A 23,405-nucleotide genomic window follows, 5' to 3' on the forward strand; every position below is an offset into this window, starting at 1 on the left:
CTTTGTAAAAAGAAAGTCTCTTTCAGTCCGCAGGTACAAATCCTTGCTGGGCATGGTGTCATCTTGCATTCCCCTTGTGCCTCACTGCAGATTAAGGATGCGCCCATGGCAGGAACAGATCGATCTTCAGTGGCGTCAAGCGGAGGGATCCTTCGACAACACAATACGAGTGACACCAGTGATGGTACAGGTAGCGGCATGGTGGACACAAAAAGAAAATGTATCTCAGGGTCTGACTTTTCTTTCAAGAGTGCCTCCATTAGTGGTGACGACAGATCCGTCCCTTGAAGGATGGGGAGCTTTCCTTCAGGACCTTAAAGTCAGCGGTCGTTGGAAGGTACACGAGCAGCGATTGCACATAAATCTGATGGAACTCAGGGCGATCCGCTTGGCATTGCAAGCCTTCCTACCACGAATACTAAGTTCGCCGGTTTTGGTAAGAACAGACAACACTACGGCGATGCACTATTTACACAAGCAGGGGGGAACAAGATCTCTCTCCCTATCTCAGGAGGCTCAGGAGATATGGGAATGGGCTCTTCAACAAGGAATATCATTGTCAGCGGAACACCTCCCTGGAGATCAAAACGTCAAGGCGGATACTCTCAGCAGGCTGAAATCGTCCTCCCACGAATGGGAGCTGGACCAGGGGACCCTGGACAGCATCTTTCAAAGGTGGGGAACACCAATAGTGGACCTCTTCGCCACAAGAGAGAACAGGAAATGCCGGTACTTCACAAGCTGGCTTCCGCAGAAGAGATCTTGGGGGAATGCGTTTTCAATGGCATGGTCCGGCGTCTTTGCCTACGGTTTTCCTCCAATTCCTCTTCTCCCCCGCGTACTGGTGAAGATCAAGAAAGAGCCGTGAGGCTGATCCTAATAGCCCCGTGGTGGCCCAGACAACACTGGTTCACGGAACTCCTGCTGCTGTCGGAGGACTGTCCAGTTCGGCTGCGACCAATTCCATCGCTTCTGACAATGTCCAGGGGTCAGGTGCTCCATGCGGACCTGAAATCCTTGCGATTAGCAGCCTTTCTCCCGAACACTGAGTTTAGTCATCTAAACATCTCACACGAATGTAGGAGAATCCTGTCCAAAGCTAGAGCAGACAGTACCAACAAAACCTACAGGATGAAATGGAAGAGGTTTTGTCTGTGGTGTAAGACATAACGTTCACCCTCTTACTGCTGCACCTCATCAAATTATACGTTACATTCTGCTGTTAGCAAAGTCAGGATTGGCACACGCTTCCATCAAGGTGCATTTGGCTGCGTTATCCCGCTACAGGGGTTCTTCATCAGGCCCGTCCTTATGGTCATCAAGGATCATCAAACCGTTTATGAAGGGATTATTCAGGGTCTTTCCTCCAGTAAAGCCTCCACCACCACTATGAAATCTCAATATAGTACTGTCACAATTGATGAAACCACCGTTTGAGCCCATACACAGAGCAGACCTTAAGTTCTTGTCCTGGAAAGTGGCTCTACTCATTGCACTAACTTCAGCGAGAAGAGTAGGTGAACTGCAAGCGCTCACAATTCAGGAGCCTTTCCTACAGTTTCAGGAAGATAGAATGATTCTTAGGACTAATCCAAAATGTAGTCCTAAGGTGCCAACTGATTTTTATCTGAATGAGCCGTTGGTGTTAAAACGTTTCTTTCCTCATCCGTCAACAGCAGGGGAAAGAGTGTTACACTCACTAGACGTTCAAAGATGTATGAAGTTCTACTTAAAAGAAACTAAGAGCTTTCGCAAATCTTCTCAGCTCTTCGTCGCTTTCAGCGCACCCAGGAAAGGTTTCCCTTTATCTAAAAGGGGAATTGCCAGATGGATTTCTAGTGCAAATATCTACTGTCATCAAGCTGCTGGAAAGCCTCTAAATGCACAAGTTTGTGCTTATTCCACGAGGGCAGTGGCCACATCCACTGCACTGTTTGGAGGAGTGCCAATCCAGGATATCTGCAGAGCAGCGACCTGGGCATCTACGCACACCTTCACCCGGCACTACTGCTTGGAGGCAGCCGCAGAGTCAGATACGGCGGTGGGAGAGGCGGTACTGCGGAATATCATCCAGTAACGGTGAGCCTTCTTTCCATCCCTCCATCCGTAATTTCTCTTGTTTTACAAAGTCACACTTTATATATGTATGTATATATGATATTATGCTTGATTTTCAAGTTGTATTAAAAGATTATGAAATGTATCAGAGAAATGTGCTTTGGAATCTCACTGCTCGCTATTCTGATTCAGGCATGTGAATCTATGAAAGTTCCAATACTGGAGTAAGAAAACAAGTTACTTACCTGTAACTTTAGTTCTCCAGTATTGGAAGCTTTCATAGATTCACATGCACCCACCCTCCCCTGAGAAGCTCACCTTGGATTTAGCACCACAAGTGTTCTTGATGCACAAGTGCACGAAAATCTGAAGGGCAGAAGGTTCTCTAGGGAGTGTTCTCGAGGGTGAGGAGCTCTGATTGGTTCAGGGAAAAGTTTGGGCCTTTTTTACATAACAAAGGCTATGGGTTGCAAAAGGGAAATGGGCCTAGGCCTCTTTTCAGTTTGCTATACTACTAAGCATTGCTTTTTTATATACTGGAGGCTCCCGTCTCGACGACGGGGAATGATTCAGGCATGTGAATCTATGAAAGCTTCCAATACTGGAGAACTAAAGTTACCGGTAAGTAACTTGTTTTCTTACCAGTGGTTACTAGTTGTGTGCTACATTTGGTATTTGGTGCTACAGTTATTATGTGCTAAGCGTTATTCCTACAAAGTGCTAATTCTACCAAGTGCTAGTTCTAAAAGTGCTTATCCCGGACAGTGGCCCACGTGGCCCTGTCCCATGTATATAATCCCCTGTAAATTCTGCCCATGCCTATGGCACATTGTAAAGTGTGTTTTTATTATCTAATGTGCTTGGTATAATACAAAGGCTATTTTTATATATAACCTTGGGTGGAGTTCCTTTTGTGGGGGGCCTGGGATGTTGTTGCTGGTGGGTGCGTGCGCTAATACTTAACTTACATTGCCTCTGCGATAAGCCTTACTGCTCGTGTCACGTTGCCTAGAGGGTGAGCAGGGGTTATCTTTGGCGTGTAACTCCCTTGCCCTCACTAGAGTGGTGGTTTCTGGCTGGCTTTGGCGCAAGCCTCTGCCAACCGGAAATCCCATTTCTAACAGGGAGTATGGAAGAGGGTGGTGACGAGGCCTACTCACAAGAAACTAGGGTTTTTGTTTTTATTTGGAGGCTTTTATAACCAATACTTATAGACTTCTAGCTCCTTCTAGCTCCTGATTTCTAACCTTTTGAGTATTTCCCGGGTGTCAGACTGGATCTAGAAAACTTTTCAGAAATGCTTACTATGCCATAAGGTGGCAGACTCATTCTGCTCTGGAAATGACACATGCGCAATGTCTGCTCCTTTTTTTTCACACCCCCAGACGTGGCGACGGAGCTCCCTTCATGTGTTTCTGAGACAATTGCCTACATTTTCTTCAGTGTGAAAGGGATGCCAACCACAGACTACAGTTGTTAAGCCTTGTAGGGTTTGTCACAGATGTCTTATGAAGGACCTCACGAGGTATGCCTGTGGTTGAGCCACAACTGTAAGGCCTGCAGCAACTGCAAATCCATTGTATTGTATATTATTCTTGTATAGCGCAACTGCCACCCTGCGGGTATCCTGGCGCTTTGGAACAGAGACCTAGTCAGATAAAAGCAGCAGATTGAAGGCTGAAGGGTGGGCGCCGGGATTTCAGACTTTGGCAAATAGCCATGTCTTTAGGCTCTTTCTGAACCCTATCAAAGAGTCAGCCTACCTGATGTTCTGGGGCAGCTCATTCCACAGCCGAGACGCTACTGTGCAGAAAGCTCTACCTCCCATCCTGGATCTCCTAACTCTGGTTGTAGCTGCCAGGCCTAGACTGGAAGAGCGCAGAGACCTAGTGGGCTTGTACCATGCGAGTCTTTCCTGCAATGGAAGAGGGCCCGTGCTGTGTAGCGCTCTATAAACAATGCACAGAGATTTAAATGTGCCTCTGTCCCTTATTGGCAGCCAGTGTAAGTCTCAACGCCATTGTGGTAGAGGAGCCGTGTGGTCTATTGAGTGCCAGCTTGGCCGCTAGAGACTGGACTCTCTGGAGCCCCTGCAAGATGTATAAAGGGGCACCCAGATATAAGGAGTTACAGTAATCCAGTCTGGCCAGTATTACACTCCACACCACCAGAGGTCTAGTCTCGTCGGGCAGAAGGGGAAGAATCTGTCTAAGCGCTTTTAGCAGGCCAAAGCAGACACTAATTGTTTTATTAGTTTGCGATACCGTTTGGAGGTTCTCGTCGAACAATACTCCTAGATTCCGCACGGTCTTGACTGGGATGCAAAGATCCGCTCCCGGCGAGAGCCTAATCTCACAGGGTAGTTGCTGACTCAATTTGGCCGTCGAGCAGTAAACTACCTCCGTTTTCCCCTCATTAAATTGGAGGGAGTTTGCATTAAGTCAGCTGGAGTCCCTACCCATGCATCTCTGAAAAGTATCCATGGTCACCGCATGTTTCCCTTCCAAGGAGAACACCAATTGGGTGTCGTCAGCATAGTTAATCAGATCGATCCCGTAAGATTTTATAATAGGGATCAGAGGCTGCAGATGTATATTAAAGAGGATAGGGCTGATCAACGAGCCCTGTGGCACTCCATGGTGGACCAGGGACTTGGGGGAAGCAAACAGAGCCAAAGTTACTACCTGTTGTCTACCCACCAGGTATGATTGTAGCCATTTCAGGGCCTTGCCTTTCACGCCCAGTTTCTCCAATCTACTTAGCAGGACTGCATGGCTAACCGTGTCGAATGCGGCCGACATATCCAACAACACTAGTACTGATGAGTTACCGTTGTCGGCTCGCATTCGCAAAGTGTCCAGCATGGTTGCCAATGCAGTTTCTGTCCCATGGCCTGGGTGGAATCCAAACTGATCCTTATCCAATAGGCGGTTATCTTCCAGATAGCTTAACAGGGACCTACTAACAGCCTTTTCCAAAATTTTTATAGGATAGGGCAGAAGAGATATAGGCCTAAAATGGGCTGGAATTGTTGGGTCCAGCGAGGTCTTCTTAAGTAAGGGAGTTACCACTGCCTGTTTCCATACCTCCGGCAGTACTCCTTCCTCCAGGGATTGGCAGCAGATCAAATGCATCTAGGGAAATTGCTCTGGGCCGTACTCCTTCCAGATCCTATGAGGAAGGGGATCTAAAGGGGACCCTGAAGATATGCTGAGCGCCAAACTGGTGAAGAGCTCCTCTGTAAGAGGAGGAAAGCTCTCCATAGATGATACGAACAGTGGTTCCTCCTTGACCATCTGAGGTGATGCATCCTGGCTGCTAGCCTTACCCTGAGCAAGCCCCCCCACAATTTTAGCAATGTTTTCTTCAAGAAGACAGCGATTTCGTCGCAAAGTTTTTGAGTTGCAACCACCTTATTGCTCATGCAGGCCGGGTTTGAAAGCTCTCTTATGATATTTAAGAGCGTTTTAGTGCTATTTGGTGACTGGAGTATGGTGTTGGCATAAAAAACGGCCTTTGTTTTAGCAATGACCCCTTTATATTTAGCCTGCTCTGTCTTTAGCAGTCTTTTGTCGGACTCTAAATGGAGTCTTCGCCACTTCCTTTCTGCCTGGCTGCACTGATTACGCAAGGATTTCAGCTCCTCGTTAAACCAGGGGGCTGAGGGTTTCCTTCTGTTATTTATTTTTTTCAGGGGGCAAACTTGTCAAGGGTGTCTGTAATATGGTTACAATAGACATGGTAGTTCTGGCCCACCGAGTCCTCTGGGTCAGTGTCTGACTGGTAAAAATAGGGTTTATTTTATCTTTTGATAGTTTGGACCAGTCCCTTCCCTTTCGATAGGTTACAGGGCAGGCATTTCCATTCCCCTGAGTAGGTACAGTAATCTGAAAGTGGATCAGGAAATGGTCGGTCCAGCATTGAGGTAAGATATCGATCACCTTTGTCTCAGTCTGGTTTGCGAATATCAAATCCAATACATGTCTGCCTGAATGAGTTGGTTCCATTATCAGCTGGTCAAGGCACCAATTCCCACATATATACTGTAAATCCAGCAAGTGATTCCCTAGGGTCCCGTTGTCCCATAGGTTGAAGTCCCCCAGGAGCAACAGTCTGGAGTGGGTCAGAGCGAGGGCAGCGATAGTATCAAACAGTGCCTGGTATTGCATATCCAGGCCTGGCGGCCTATAGCAGATCATGCAAGTCAGCATCCTTCCTTTAGGTTCTTGCAGGGAAAAACCCAGTAGTTCTATCCCTACAACACCATCGATCTGTAGGGGGGAGAAGTCCCACTTATCCTTATAGATCACCCCAACCCCCCCACCTCTTCCCTGGGACCTGGGTTTATGAAACACCTTATACCCATCCGGGCAAGCAAGGCCCAACTCCACGGAGGAGTCCACACTAGTCCATGTCTCTGTAATGAAGAGGGCATCCAGATGCATATCTTCTAACAGGCTTGACACCTCCTGGTGGTGTTTGACCAGGGATCTGCTATTAATCGGGCCACACCCCAGGGTGACAGAGGTCTGTGACAGGTCTTTTTGAGGCCAGCCCCTTACCCTCTTTCCTATACTCAGTAAAGACTCCCTGGAATACCTTAGTCTGGCAGCATTTTTAGCGCTAGGCGTGGCCGGAGCGCTGACATCTCTGGCGCGTTGCTGCACGCATTCGCTGCGTGCCTGCATTGGTCTGTTTAAATAGACCGGTAGTTGCAGTCAAGCCAACCACTAGAGCGCTAACAAAGATGGCGCAGGGGTAAATCGTATTCCCCGAGTCCCGCTAAAGCAGCGGAGTGCATTTGGGATGATTTTTATGGTGCAAGTGAGAGGACGTGAATTCTCCAAGAATTAAAAGGTATTTTGTTAAAAACAGATGCAATTAAGAGTTCCGCTCAGTTTCCTCCTATAAATTTTAAAACCCTGTACCTTGTGGCAACAGTATTACTTTAGCAGCAATACAACATTAATAAGTGAAAATATTGAGTAGAGCTCGTGCGAGCACCACCGACGCACAGCGTTTCAATCAGGGACTGTCTTTCCAAGATCCATGAACCAGAAAGCCATTGGGGACCCTGAGGCAAAACTTTACATTGCTGAGCATAAGACCTCTCCTCGTTGGGAGTATTCCAAGTCACTGTAGCCACGCCACAGCATACATGAATTTTGCACACCCATTCTCATGCTCTTAGGATCCTTTCTGACATCCTCTAGTGTGCCTTTGAGCTCCACGGATCCAAGAGGCCTCCCACTTGGAGTACAGCCAGCCGGTCTGCCCTTGGCACCAATTGGGCTCTTCAAACGTATTTTGTCTCTGGAATCTGCTTCCTATGCCAGGATGATGGGGTAGGGGTTGCCAAAGTATAACCAGTGTTTTGACAGAGCTCCTTCAACTGGGGCTAACCTTTTCGGAGCACCCAATTCAGTTTAACAAAACAGACTGAAACCTTTTTGGGTGGCGTAGGCCAAACTGTGTTCTGGTCTCCCAGTCAATTGGCAGATTCCCAGGCAGCATCTCCCTGCTCCAGGCAACCCCGCTTTTCTTTTGTAACACCCTTCACCTAAAAGTCTAATGGTGCAGGTGTTCACTAGCCCCTCTAATCCCAACACGTTTCTTACCACTTCCTCTCGAAAATCTTAAAGTGGGTTGAAATGTTTGCTAAACACCCCCACCCCGCTGACCCTCCTAACTGTTAATGCGAGCTGTTTTTTGGGATGCTATTCCCATACTCTGAGATTTGGTGGCTCAAGTCTTCCCTGGGGTACCTGAAGATCTTCGCCCTGCCACCACTTCACCAATTTAAGGTGGTCGTGATGCGGCCAAGTTCATAATTTGTTCTGGTTTGGACACTGGATTCCATAGGACTGGTTTTAGGTACTAGTGTTGCCATTTGCGGCTTCGATCAACTGCGTTCTTAGGCGATGTCCAGTCCAAAGGAACCCAGCAGTTACCATATCAGCCCCCGAGTATGCTGCGTCCCAACATCTTCACCCCTCCTCACAAGCCTCCTAAGCGTACCCTTACCGGAGCACAGCCAATCAATGAGGCGCATAATCCACCAATTCTAAATTGAAAGATAACTTCGGTCAGTCCGGCATTGCAAATCTTTTGCAAGCTCTATGCCTTCCCCTTCCTTTCTTCCACACTGCATCTTATACCGCTCCCAGTGACTGTTGGAGGACAATCTCTACATTTTGCTGGCGAAAGTGCACGCCCTTTTGGCCAAAGGGCTATCAAGAGGGTGCCTGCGATAGAAGTAGATTCCACTAATTCTTTTGGTGCTCAAGAAAGATTAGACATGTACCTCAAGTCCTTACTCTGGAAGAAGTTCAGAATGCGCACCCTCGCCAAGGTCTTATCTGCCCTCGATCCTGGCAGCTGGATAATGGCATTGAACCCAAATGACACCGGTTTCCATATACCCATCCTGCTGGCCCACCAGCGCTACCTGCAATAAGTGGTGGGACAGGTGATTTTTAAAATTGCAGGGCACGCATTCCCTCTCACCAGTTCCCTCTGGTGTTCACAAAAGTGATAGCAGTGATGGCAGCATATCTTTGAAGGTCAGAGGTGCCTGTCATTTACTACCTCGACAACTGGCTGCTGAAGGCAGTAGTCAACCACCACCAGACTTCCGCAAACACCCGGTCATCTTTGGGGTTCACTATCAATGTGCCAAAGTCACACCAGATTCTTTCTCAGATGCTCCCTTTCACCAGAGCCATTCCTGATACTGTTGGGTTTCATGCCTTTACCACAGGATAGTCATGCTGTAATCCCAATCTTTCAGCCTCCGTCCTGGATTTTAGTAAGGTCGACACTGAGGCTGCTGGTACAGATGGCCTCCTGCATCCAGCTGGCCAAGAACGGCAGATGGCATTTGCGGGTTCTGCAGTGGGACCTGAAGTCCCAGTGGGCCCAAAATAAAGGGACCATCTTCGAGCATGTTCAGATATGTGAAGCAACTTCAAAAGACTTGCAGTGGTAGTTATTGGACTGCAATTTGGGTCAGCAGGAGATGACCCCCACCCCCTCCGAGCTGACAGATGGCTACGCCATATTAACCTTCTGGAGAGGAGGGCCCTCTGCTTGGCATTGAAAGACTTCCATCAATGGGAGAATTGTACAAATGTACTCAACAGGGCTGACTATGGCACGACTAAACATGGGAGGATTTAGGGGGCGAGAGGGTGTCTCAATTCATTTTCCAAAATCCCTGTTCTTCACAGGCAATTTCACTGACTGTCAGTTAACTGCTTCCCTTCCTGCACTGCTCCGCCTAGTAGCTGCTGCCCCGGACCCTTGCGGGTCTGCAAATTAGAGGCCCTCCTCCACCTGCAGACACCTGCCTGCGCTTCATCCCTGGTAGTCCAGTGGGGAGCATCTCTGCCCTGCTGCGGCTCTGCCCTGCTGCTGCTCTGCCCTGCTGCGGCTCTGCCCTGCTGCGGCTCTGCCCTGCTGCGGCTCTGCCCTGCTGCGGCTCTGCCCTGCTGCGGCTCTGCCCTGCTGCGGCTCTGCCCTGCTCTGCCCTGCCCTTTCTCCTCCAATCTTTTTTCCTCCTTTAATCTTTTCTGCTCTTCACTTTCTGCACGTTTTTACTTTTGCTTTTGTGCCTTTTCCTCACCACGTCCCTGCAGCTGCTCGTGCCCCACCCCCTCCAGCGCCGCTTTCTCGCCTCCCAGCTGTCCAGCCCTCCCCCTCTCACTACTTATTGGCTTTGCAACCCAAGACAGACTCACCCACCCCACTCGCAACCACTGCATCCAATAGCTCCAGCCCCCAGCAGACCTTGACCACTTGACTACCCTCCCCTTTGACTACACCTTCCGCTTCATGAAAAGCAGACACTCCGGAGCCCCCTTATATCTCTGCCCTCACCGCATCTTCAACAGAGCCGGCATCCCCATCGCACCCAAACTCTGCTGCACCATCGACTGCTCCATTGAGTCCCCAACCTTCCCGGAAGACTGGAAGCCTGTAGAGATCAACCCCCTGCTGACCTCAAGAACTACAGACCCATTTTTGCTCCCAGCTAAAGTCATTAAATGTTATCAACGCCCAACTCTGTTCATGGAAACAAACATCCTGTTCCACTGGATTCAAAAGCAACCACAGCACAGACCGCTCTCTTTGCTGCCACTGATTAAATCTACATTCTCCTCGACAGAGGTGAGACTGCAGCCCTCATTCTCTTGGACCTCTGAGCCCCCATCCTCCTAGACCTCTCAGCCCCCTTTGACAGTCTCCCACCACACCCTTTGCGCAAGCGTCCATTACGCCAGCATCCACAAAGCCCTAGAATGGATCAGTTTCTTCCTCACTGGCCGAATGCAAAGTCAGACTTCCACTGGTCTACTCCGAACTCAGAGATCAGCTTTGGAGTGCCACAATGATCTTCTCTGAGCACCACCTTCTTCAACAACTACTTGGCCCTGCTTGCAGCCATTATCAGAAGCCACGGACTCAACATGGTCTCTTACGACGACACTCAGCTGATTCTCTCCCTCACAGCTGCCACGAGCAACTTCCACAATGGGATAAAAGCAGTAGCCACCTGGATGAAGGTGAGCTGCCTGAAGATTAAATCAGACGAGACCAAGACCTCATCCTGGGCTCTGCCCCCTCCGCCTGTGACTACTCTTGGTGGCCTGCAGTACTTGGCCTACCCTCCCACAGACCACGCAGCAAACCTCTGCATCATCCTTGACTCCTCGCTCTCAATGACCCACCAAGTCAACGCATCCTTGTCGTCCTGCTTTCACATGCTCTGCCTCCTTTGTAAGATCTTTAAATGGATCTCCACCAAAAACAGGGAAAGGGTCACCCATTCGCACGTCAGCATCCGACTCTACTACAGCAACACACTACGCTGGTACCGCCCAGAAACTCGCACAAAAAAAACTACAGACCGTCCAGCATACCTCTGCCAGACTCCTCCTCCTGCCGCTACCATATCACTGGCCACATGAGACCTTCACTGGCTACCTGTCAACAAAAGAATCACCTTCAAGCTTCTCACACACATTCAAAGTCCTCCACAACTCTGCACCTGCATACCTCAAACACCAGCCTCTCCTTTTGCACTCCCACCAGACATCGTAGCTCTGCCCAACTGGCCCTGGCCACCATACGACAGCTGGTAGAAGATGTTTCTCCTACCTCGCTGCGAAGACCCAAGGAACTCCCTACCTCTTAGGCAATCACCCATCACTGGCGCGTACAGGAAGGACCTCAAGACCTGGCTCTTTCGACGTAACTGCACACCCTTCCACCCCAGAGCCTTGAGACCCTTACGGGTGAGTAGTTTGCGCTTTAAGATTACTGGTTGATTGTTCCTCTGGACATGGCTGAACCGCCAAGGGATCTTTCTGGTGGTGAACGACTTTGCAGGATCTTCATATGCCAGGGCAGAGGAGCTCCATTGTTGATGCCTAGCAGATCACGAGTAGTAATTGCATCTGGTGCTGGCACAAGGCGTCTTAAGCTCATGGGAAGAACCTTTGCTCTCTTTTCACCACTGTCAAAGCACAATGTCAATACTTTTGTGTTGGTTTCTACTCCATCTCTTGCTCCTCCTGGAGTGGAACTTGGGACTCCTGCATACCTTTTTGGCAATACCACTTCTGCCCCGAATTCTCAAGATCTGTAGTGACCGGGCCAAAGTCATCCCAGTGGCTTCTGATTGGGCAAAGAGAATATGGTATCCAGACCTCCGGGGCTTCAGCATCTGTCCCCCAAACAGCGTGGCCTCTCGAGAGAAGCTGCTGTTTCAGCAATAGGGCAGGGTTCAGCAATAGGGCAAGGTTCAGCACCAAGGCCTTCACAATGTCCACCTTCATGCTTGGCGAAAGCTGAACACTTTTGTCCTTCCTCTGGAGGTGGTTGATGTAATCTAAGAAGCCTGGGATCCCTTGACCAAAACTGTACATGCCTGAAGTTGGGACAGATTTATGGTTTGTAACACACCAGATTGACTACGCCAGACATCTGATGTTTTGTTTTTCCCTTGCCCTGTAAGGCTTTGCTTTGGGCACAGTTAAGTGTTCTTTCGGCCCTTTCAGCCGTCTTACGTTTTCCAGATCAGACCTCATTGTGTAAGTTACCAGTTGTGATGTGATTTTGAAAGGGCTACATGTCTAACCACCCCCCTTTCTCTTTGTAATTCCCCAATGGGACCTTAATGTGCTCTTCACAGATTTGATATGCTCTCAGTTTGAGCGGTTTCACAACTGTCCCTTACGGCTCCTTACTATCAAGTCTGTGTTTCATGTCGCCATCACCTCTTCAGAGTGTTTGATTGAGCTTCATGCATTTTGTCAAGCCACCATACACTCCCTTCTTCCTGGACAAGCTGGTTCTGCAGAGCTGGTTCTGCAGATGAGTATCTTTTCTACCAAAAGTAGTGACGCTGCTCCAAGTCTGTCAAACTATCACCTTGCCGGCTTTTATGTTCTACATGAGCCCTCCGAGGAGAGGCTCCATTGTTTGACTTCTAAAAGAGTGCTACGCTTTTACATTGATCATACTAAGGACAACCGGGTAGACCATCAACTCTTTGTGGGTTTCTCTGAAGTGAAAAGGCAAGGCTGTGCAGGAGAGATCCAGCTCTTTCAACTCGCATATCCTCCCTGTTCTGTGATTGGACTTTATCCATAAAAAATATTCCAAGTCTAGGAATCTGCACACTGGTCACAACAAAATTGCCCTTGGGCTCTGCTTCTGGGGACATGGACAGCCTCAAACAACTGTCAACGCACAGGGGTTGCGCCTATATAGCCTCTACATGTCCTTTCCACAGTAGATCAGCGTCAGTGTGAATCTGCACAATGCCACCTGATTGTGTGCTGAGGTCCTGCCTGAAAGTTTCTGGACCCAGTGTGATGCCTGGAGAATATTCAAAAGGTGAGCAATCTGATGCTAGATAAGTAACTTGTTCAAGTCCACCAAAGGGGGAGGCTTTTCAATAGAAACCACTAGATTTTCTCACTTTTTTTTTTGCTTTGGTGCAATCAACAGTAAGGCGTTTTTAGGTTTCGCACCTGATCGTCGCTGCGAAACTCTTTTGCAATCATTTCTGCTTTCAAGGAGTCAAGGGCGACAGGAGACAAGTGATGTGCACGCGCAACCTTGCGAACATGGATCATGTCGCGCGCGCTTCCTGTCTCCTTGGAAGCAGACTCACACGCACACACACACACACACACATAGAGAACCCCCTCCGCCGCGCATACACACACACACACACACACACACACACACACACACATAGAGAACCCCCCCGGCGCTTACACACACATCCCCTACCTCAGCTTGGCGTGTCTTCTCAGCACAGCTTGCGCAGGGACAGCCAACATGCATGGCGACGGCGTCTCCTGCGCTACACCGTAGTTTCGGTTTCGCAGCCTAACCTTGTTATTTTCTGTAACCGGTTCCTGCCTTTTTAGTTGAGAGGCGGTGATATTCCTTTGCCCATATTTCTGGATTCGAATGTGTTCTGGGAGCAGAAACAAATCCGCACAAACGCCACACTGTGCCCTCATGGAGATTTCCACGTCGGCTGTTGTGTTCCTTGGCTCCCAGGGAAGGTTTCACCTGCTTTTGGAGTTTCTCAAACCGTGATATTTACTTCTTCGTTCCATTACACAGAGTGCCAGAAATAACTTTACATACTCCGCCTGGTTCAGTTTGCAGACTTACCTTATAACACTTTTTTTTCGACTTTTTCATCCGCGTGTCGTGGTTTTCCCGCTTTCACCCTGATGGACAGAGAGGACAAAATGTCTACCACGGTTCGTGTGTACCCTTTAACAAATGCTAGCTACTGTAGCATGGTATGGTAGCTCATTCGGTTATGCAAAGCGGCAGGCGTCTAGTACTTCCCCCTTTTACCTTCTTTTAGATTACGTGCCATCAATTTGGGTAATAACGTCTGCCTCTTGAGCGTTTTACTTAGAAAGAACAAACCCTGCATTATGAGAAGCGTTATATAAAACACTTTATTTTTATGTTTTAAATGTCATTCCAAGTCCGGCTGCGAGACCTCTGTGCCTTACCAACAGTCATTGGAATGTATCGGGGCATACGTTTTCAGTCTGGGTACCGCAAGGTTGACTTGGCATTTTATTGTTTCAGAGGAGGCTGGTGTTGCTGGCACCAGAGGATTGCGGTTGGGTGGCAGGCAGCCGTTTGTGTGTATGTGCTTGTTATGTGTAAGAACCTGCTGCACGTGTGAGGTTAGGAGACAGGAGGTGTAGGGTTGTGGAAGAAAGAGCATACGGTGGAATATAAAATATTGAGTCGAGGTGTTGGGCACCCCGTCATTCGGTAGAACCGCCCCTCCCCCCCCCCCACCCCCCTCCCAACAACTGTTCTTTAAAATAAAAATAGCACCGCCACCAGCAATGTTGCTGTGGTCTGACGTGACCTGAACAGGATGTTTGCAAAGGATGGGATGCTGGGGAGACTGGCACACCCACAAAAAGTGCACTGCTGAAAGACCTTAAGAGCATCCGTCCGCTGGTGGAGAAGGGAGAAGGGGGGTGGTCGGGTGTGAGGAGGAAGACAGCGCGAGCTGACCGGGCCCAGGCCTAGCCCTCTTGTTGCAGCACGCGCTGCTGTAGAGCGCGTGATCCATGAGGGAGCCCGGCTGGAACCTTATTGTGTAAGGTCGCTTTTGTTCGGTTTTCAAAAAGTGCACACATGGTGCTGGAGGGCTACCCAGCCGCTGCCTAGGCGACGGCTTTCAAGAGGTCTTTGTCAAAAAGGATGTGCTGGGTCCCCACTGTGAACATTCAAGGCAGTCGTATGTTTGATTAAAGCCTCGTGTTCAGTGCACCACAAACTATGGCACACATCCTTATCCAGACCAGCATTGCACTAGAGCATGGTGCACTGGAGACACGTCCGAAACACGTTTACTTCTATGCACTGTTTGACGAGAAAGTACAAAAGTAGCTTTTTTGAGTTTCACCGGCTGTATGCAATAGTATTCCCAGTTCTTGTTTTTCATTTGTATCTTTTTACATCGATAAGCCAGGTACTTTTTGGTCTACACCTGATGACATCACAGCCACAAAGAAGAATGCTTGCATTTTTTCTGACCACTGGCAATCACTCGGGATATAATTCCAACTCACCATGCCACCTCAAATTAGACCCAGCCATGTGGAAATCAGTATTTGTCCTGCTCTAACTGCCAAGCCAGATTCTCTCTGAACAGAACAGACGACGCAAGATGGGTTTCAGCCTGACCTTTTCAGTTGAGTGCAGCTTAGTTCCAGTGGTGCAGTGAGCAAGGGACTTATGCTTGGGCATACACTTTTCCATCTAGGGCGTTATGCCCCAGGTTGCCAGAACTCCGGTCTCAAAAGCACCCTATGCTCAAAAGTCTGAAATTGACTCCCATAGGTTTCCTTCTACATTTGAAAGACATTTCTGACGTCTTGAGCAATCATAAAGAATCGTAGCAGTATTTCTGGACATGTCGGTGGTCGTAGATTTCATGGAGTACTTTTACTTCCCAAAATGTACTCCTACTTTCTGCTAGATGAAACATTTACATAAGTAAATCATGTGGAAATGAGCTCTTGTAAAGTTTCCTAAAATATTGTCTCCAAGGGGAAATTATTTTCTTTCTGTAGCAGTGCGTAATTTGTAAAAATATCGGGGCCAGGACCCAAAGTATTCTGCAGGAGTGACTGCAGCTAACACCACCACAGCTCCTGCCACTGCTGCAGATTACCAGTGCGAGAATTAGCTTTCTAACTATTTTGGACTAGCTTGATCAGTATTGATCGACTGGATATGCTAGTTCTATCATTTTAAAAGTATGTTCAGTTTAATGTTCTTCTAAAATGCTCTGGTAAAGAAATGGGGTAGGCATCTTCTCCATGTGGTCGACTGGTTAATATGGGTAGGTGTTTAGAAATAAGTGCCAGTGCTGTGCACTGGTAAACCCCAACACAAATGAAGTACGATTCTGTAGAAAGCCCCCCTCTACATTCTCATGAAATGAGTTTCTTTCCCTTTCTTCCCTTTTTTAGGTCTCGCACCTGCGAACCGATCGCGAAGCGGTCGTCGCTGCAAGACTCTATTGTAATCATTTCTGCTTACAGGGAGTCAAAGGAGACGGGAGACAAGTGATGTGCACGCGCAACCTTGCGGAATCGGATCGGATCAGGTCTCGGGCGCGTTCACAAACGCCTTTCTCCCTTGGCTCCTTGTAAGCAGACACACACGCACGCTCACACCCACACACATAGAGAACCTCCCCCCCACCCACCGCGCGCACACACACGCATGCACACACGCATGCACACACACGCATGCACACACACGCATGCACACACACACAGACCCCCTCCTCGTGGGCCTGAAACTACTGGCGGCACTACCATTGAAGTCCCTCACGGGGAACTCTATATCTTCAGAATGCCCCCCAGAGCCCTCGCAGCTCAGCAAAGGAAGAAGGCCCCCACTCACCGGTACTCGTCTCCGGCTCTCCAGGCGGGGCTCTTTACAGGAGGCGGCAGTCTCTTCCTTCGGTGTGGGGCTCTCACCTCACGGGAGCCCCGCTAGCGCCGGCCGCCCTTCTCCTCCTGCCCCCACGTCCCAGTGCGGGGTAGGCTCTTGCCTGGGCTTCCGGTTGGTCTTGTTGTCCCGCCCCCGGCCTGCCTGACTTCCAGCCGGGCGGCGGTGGCGATTCTTTCTGTTTCACGGGGTGAGCTCCCGTCCAGGGGAGCGGCAATACTATTGCATTGCAAATTTGACTAATTTATGTATCAAGATAAATCTATTTGTGGCATAATGTGTCACATTTCGTAATAGTATCTGTTCATTATTTAGGTTTTTTTTAACACATTAACACTGTCAGGAGAAGAGTTTCACTTTGTAAGTACTCGTTTGATTCAGAAAAACAGCAACACGCCACTGAAAGTTGAACAGTCAACCTTTGCAAAGTGTCTTCTGCTGCACGCAACACCACTGCGCATTTTTAATACCTTTTCTTTCGTGGTTTGTACTAAACTGATGATAATCAGTCTAATATCTGTTTTATCAGTTCTGATCCACAGCAGGTTAATGTTAGCTGTGCATCCCAAGGTAGTCAGCTGATTACGTTTTATGCCTGCCCTATCTCCCAAGCCATTACACGGTTCTGTTCGAGGTTACGAAACTAATATTCCTTGTATGGCTTTTAAATCGGTAAAGTGCTCAACTATGGCTTGGTGCACCTGTTCAATATAAAAATGACGAGGTTGCTACTTCGGTATGGCTGTGGGCTTAGCTGGTCATGTGCTAAGGACTCGTGTTTTCTACTTCAGCTGCTTTCTCATTGAGATCGTTTTGGGTTGATTATGGCTTAAATCACAGTTGTCACTAGTGATAACTGAATATCTGTTGGATAACGTTCATCATAAATATACGGGGGGCTTCTTGCATTACATGTATCCAGGTATTCCAGTTTATGCTGGCATATATTTATTTTTTGTGTTTTAAGGACTGTGAATTGTTAGATCTGTTTCTTCTCGGTACATTTTGAACGACTACAGTGCTAGTAAAATGTTCGCGTTGAACACAATCTGAAGTGCGATTTGCTTTACATTACATTGAAACTGACGATTCAGTGAAAGGTGGGGTTGAAACATTTATTTGAAAGCTTGTATTCGGTCATACCCACAAATACTTTTTTAGTTTTATCAATCAACATTGTTTCTTAGAAATAACGTGAAAAACCTAACCCTCTTAACCCCACGCTTTGAGCATGACCCTAATTTTTAATCTTGCATAATTGCAAATTAAAAAAAAAGTTAATGCAAAGCATTGTCATTTACAATGCCAGTAACTCAAACTTTAATGCTGCGAAACCTATTGCATTGTAAATGCTTGTCTGTAATGGGCCCACTAAGGTCATGGTATAGCACTTAACATGCTCTTGGACGATTGACAAGATCTCAAGATCTACATCCACTCCACTTTTGGGAGCATGAAGCACCTCTTTGCTTCAGTTTATGGTTTACTGCGTGTTGCTTTGTAGTGGCATGTAGGTCCGTAGCTGAACTGAGCCGTGTCAGTGTAGGTCAAGTGACCCTTTTATAAGGTCATCCTAATTCATTGAGAGAAGGACACTTTTCCTTTTTGAAAAAACAAGTATCAGGATTGTGGCAACAATTATCACTGTGCATATGAATGCCTTCAGAATTAATACCCTCATAAATCAGTTTACTAAATATTTCTAATAGGTTTACATCGTAATTGTCGGAAAATAATTCCTAAAGGAGCTGCATCCACTTGTAAAAATGGTGAGAGGCCACATCATGTACATCTTCAGTACCCACGTGCAGATGATACTGGTTTTGGCGAAACAGGGCTGTTTAAGAGCATGCGTTAGTGTATGATATTTACATGGTACAGCACAAATGAAAGTATACAACCATTGTCCTGTTTCTTAGTATGTGCTAAAGCCAGCTTTTAGTTTCAGCAAAAACAGGTGCTTAGACTGACTTGAAGTCTGTGCACTTTCATAGGATGTGTTCATGATGCAGCCCCAGGATCACCTAGATCAACTTTCTTTACTAATGCCTCCATGTCAGAATGATAGTTGGAACTGACTGTGTTGAAACGAGGCTTGACACTTCCAAAATAAGCTTTTCAAAGCACTGTGACATTTAAATGAAACGTATTGAGCTCTGATCATTCGTTCTTCCATGATGTGAAATGCACAAAACCGTGCACTCGCCGAAGAACACAAGGGTAGGGGTCTTGTGCAATTGTTACACCCTTCCCGCTGGAAGTCAGTCTCCGAACTGCTTTAAAATACGCAAAGGCCATCTACATGCTTGATAAGGGATGCATATATGACCTTGTGCTGGCTTTTAGTTAAACAGATTCCAAATACATGGCCCAACAGTGTAAAATAAACTTTGTTCAGTGTATACTGCACAGGCATATGACGAGGCATTCTGCAGGTCATGAATTTTCTTTACTACCGTAGCTGCTTTTTCATGCAGCAGTTTGCTGTCATCAAAGACCCTTGGTGTGCATATTCATTCTTTAGCAGACGTTTCCCCTCACTATGGAGAGCAGAAATGGGACCAGACAGCAAGTCTGTTAGCTGTATTCTTTCGAGACAAAGCATAAGGCAGTGACACTGGCTTTTAGTAACTGAGAACACCACAAAAGATCTTATGTCCGAAGTAGAAGCCCATTCAGCAGACCTTTGCCATTAGCCTGAAGAGTAGAGCAGAGCGAATGTGTTAATTTCACACCAATAACCTTAGTATCTGCTGCTATCAAACCCTAACGAGATGGAAGCATCTGTCCATGCACATTCTTCACATGGGGGTGAGACTTGACTGCTGGGAAGAGCGATTTTAGAACAGAGAAATTAGGTCCATAATAAGTTAATGAAAGAATATTCAAGGAAAGGATTTGAAGGATTAGGTTAGGAGCAGAAACAATGGAGTAATTGACAAAGTGAATGACTGAGGCCGGGAAACGAAGAAAAACAATGGGAAAAACATAATTCTTTTTTTAAAATTATTATAAGAAGCAAAAAATAAAAGCACTGATTTTGTTTATGAACACTTTAGAAAACACGGAAACCCTACTAGAATTTTCAAATATAAACTGAAAACCAGAAAGCCTAGCCATACAATACAGCTATATTTGTCCATTGTATATTCAAAAGAATCTCAGTAATTCCTTGAGGTAATGTAATGCCCAATGACTTGCATGTGAATAATACTTATATTTCTTTCAGACAATGAGCTGTTGCCCCTATCTGTAACTTCCAGCCCTGGCAGTTCCCTGCCCTCTGTTGGAAGTGTGGAGGAGGATGGACATATTCCCTCGTTTGCACAGGTAAGTGAGAATGTGTCCACGAAATTTGCTAGGAAATAGTGGAATTTGCCATGCTGATCTTTCTCCTTAGTAGGGTCGTTTTATAGGTCTCGCCTGAGCCAGCGGCATGCAGTGCTCTGGCGAGACATTTAGTTAATGGGTTTTTAAAAGTGCTACCACATGCTTTTGGTGGCCTAGCGCTTGCGGTTACGCATGCCCAGCTTTCAGCGCCATCTGGAGCGCGATCACTTTCACTTTTGCCACTGCTGCCGCGCACTACTCGCATGCTTTTAAAAAAAATGTCCCTTTGCTGTTTAGCGCGCGTGCACTCCCCTACCCCTCCCACTTGTTTACTTCAAGCCCGCCCAGCTAAGAGTTGTCCTCCTGTGCGTGCGTGCACTCCCCACTCTGATACGGTGGCCTTTTGTAACTTGATATCACTTGCACAACCCTGTCACAAGGACCATCCTATCACTAAAATCAATCCACAGGCGGCCCACACTCCATCCGCTTTCCCTGCCTTCTTTCCGAGTGTCTTGTGTCTGAAGACATCATATTGCTCGGCTCCTTGATTATACAGAGCCCTGTTTGCACGAATACAGATCTTAACGTCTTCAAAGGGATGAAAGGCTACCTCACTGCTGCCAGACTTTGAACTTATGACCCTCACGTTTACACAGATGTCGCAGGCCTATAATGGCATGGGCAACACTAGTATTTAACATGCCCTCGCTTTGTGTATGCACATCGATAACAGCTAAAAAAAATGTTTCCATTACCAGTTGAGCCGAGAGTTATTAAATTTGTGCCCCCTTTTCTCTCCGAGGTCGTGTTTAAAATACTACAGAGCAATCTCAAGAGCGTGACAGTCTTTTTTTTTTTTTTTATAATAATTCATCTTCACAACTTGAAAGAGCACCGCACAATCAAGCCTTCAGAAAGAGGTAATGGAATTATTACATCAAAGCACGATGGCTGTGCACGGAATAATTTCTGAATCATTCTCTGCTTTGCACCCTGCAATCAGGATATGCATTTTGGCAATAAGGCAGCGAGCAGTAGCTATTTACTGTTCTTCTGCAGCTGTGGAATCGCAGCAAAGGCCCCTAATTAAGGAGAAGCTGGGTTAACCGCTCAGTGTACCACAGGGTCTCTCAAAGCCTGTCATTTTAAGGAAATCTGGTGTTACCATACTCAGAAGAACCACTTTTCATATTTCCCTTTCATAAAATCTGGCAGCATGTGGGAAACATTAGCGCTGGCTCTCGTCCTGGTCATAAAACGGGAATTTGGTTAGTGAGAGAATTGGTCATCCTGCACGGAGTGGATGACAACAAATGCGTAAATCTACTTAACCCGTTGCGTGCTAATGACGAGCTCAGCTCGTCATGAGGCACGGTTGAGCTGCACTCATGACGAGCTGAGCTCGTCACGGCCGTTGGAATGTTCGCACGCGGGGCTGATTACCCCGGTGTGCTGAACGTTCGAAAAACTGGTGCGGCCGTGACGAGCTCAGCTGGTCATGAGTGCAGCTCCGCTGTGCCTCATGACGAGCTCAGCTCGTCCCCAGCATGGCGGCGCCGCGCGTGGCCCCCCTCTCCCCCCCCCCCCCCCCCCCCCCTGCACAGGAGGTGAAAAAACCCCCGCAGGGAAGGGTTTAAACTAATTGCCTTACTTGGGAACGTGATCTGTAAGAGTAAAATCCACTCCCGACAAAACAATAAAAGCTTAAAATTGATCTTACCGTCATTGTTTATGAAATGTCTACGGAACTTCAGTAAATGCATTTTGGCAGTGATACCCCTCTCTACCGCGCGACCCCTCTCTACCGCGCGACCCCTCTCTACCGCGCGACCCCTCTCTACCGCGCGACCCCTCTCTACCGCGCGACGAAGGCAGGGCCTTGCGTGCACACATTATGTTAGCTTAGTTTTATTAGTCGTTTAAACAACATTTTGCCACTTTGCAGCTTTTGCACACAACATTGCATGTGTCAGTTATTGTAAGTTAGACTGCTTGACTTTTCTTCACATGAGAACCTGGTTTTCGACATCCCTAGACTTATACCGCGATCTCGGTCTGAACAGTGTGTGCGGAAGCCTCCAAGGTTAACAAAACTATGTAACCGGTTATTCGGGCTGATCGGCCCACGCTCTAGACACAACATGCACACAGCTGCAGCTGACTGAAATTCTAGAGCCTTTAATATAGCATTGCATGCATGATTAGAGCACTTGGAGAAAAATCCTTTTCCTGAGAAATAGATCTGCTGAGCCTGATGTGATTCACTTCTGCTGATCTTGGGGGTATGGGGTTACCCTTTCGAGCCTAAGAGACCTTTTATTATAAAACCTAGCTCCTGGCTAGGGAGGGTGGTACATTAGGCACCTTGGGTCCTGTTTCCACTAGCATTATAATATGCTTTAGCCCTTTGTGTTTTATGGAATTGTAACAATGCTGATCATATTAATAATTGTATGCCTGCTTAGGTTAGCAAAAATACTGCCTCTTAGAGCACGTTGTTAAAATAAACATTTAAAACTTTTCAGAGTCTCTATTTACTCATGTTGTGGACTGTCCACCACAATTCACTGAGGTCCTGGGTCCTGAGTCTCTGAACAGTTGCACCTCTCTCCGCGCACCTCTCTCCGCGCACCTCTCTCCGCGCACCTCTCTCCGCGCGCACCTCTCTCCGCGCGCACCTCTCTCCGCGCGCACCTCTCTCCGCGCGCACCTCTCTCCGCGCGCACCTCTCTCCGCGCGCACCTCTCTCCGCGCGCACCTCTCTCCGCGCGCACCTCTCTCCGCGCGCACCTCTCTCCCGCGCGCACCTCTCTCCGCGCGCACCTCTCTCCGCGCGCACCTCTCTCCGCGCGCACCTCTCTCCGCGCGCACCTCTCTCCGCGCGCACCTCTCTCCGCGCGCACCTCGCACCTCTCTCTCTCTCTCTCTCTCCGCGCGCACCTCGCACCTCTCTCTCTCTCTCTCTCTCCGCGCGCACCTCGCACCTCTCTCTCTCTCTCTCTCTCCGCGCGCCCCCACCCTCTCTCTCTCTCTCTCTCTCTCTCTCTCGCGCGCACCTCTCTCTCTCTCTCTCTCTCTCTCTCTCTCTCCGCGCGCACCTCTCTCTCTCTCTCTCTCTCTCTCTCTCTCTCCGCGCGCACCTCTCTCTCTCTCTCTCTCTCCGCGCGCACCTCTCTCTCTCTCTCTCTCTCCGCGCGCACCTCTCTCTCTCTCTCTCTCTCCGCGCGCACCTCTCTCTCTCTCTCTCTCTCCGCGCGCACCTCTCTCTCTCTCTCTCTCTCCGCGCGCACCTCTCTCTCTCTCTCTCTCTCCGCGCGCACCTCTCTCTCTCTCTCTCTCTCTCCGCGCGCACCTCTCTCTCTCTCTCTCTCTCCGCGCGCACCTCTCTCTCTCTCTCTCTCTCTCCGCGCGCACCTCTCTCTCTCTCTCTCTCTCTCTCCGCGCGCACCTCTCTCTCTCTCTCTCTCTCTCTCCCGCGCGCACCT

The 23,405-nt window shown here is 48.2% G+C and overlaps 1 protein-coding gene across 1 annotated transcript in view; it reads left to right on the forward strand.

Annotated features, from left to right (window-relative positions):
- RNF10 (ring finger protein 10) overlaps positions 1–23,405 on the forward strand; it is a 551,920-nt gene that overhangs the window by 383,421 nt on the left and 145,094 nt on the right. Inside the window, exon 14 of the mRNA XM_078667693.1 lies at positions 19,817–19,917. Within this exon, the coding sequence (XP_078523819.1) occupies positions 19,817–19,917 (101 nt within the window). The remainder of the gene's footprint in view (positions 1–19,816; positions 19,918–23,405) is intronic.

This window comes from Lissotriton helveticus, chromosome 11 (genome assembly GCF_964261635.1).
Source record: "Lissotriton helveticus chromosome 11, aLisHel1.1, whole genome shotgun sequence".
NCBI classification, from domain to species: domain Eukaryota; kingdom Metazoa; phylum Chordata; class Amphibia; order Caudata; family Salamandridae; genus Lissotriton; species Lissotriton helveticus.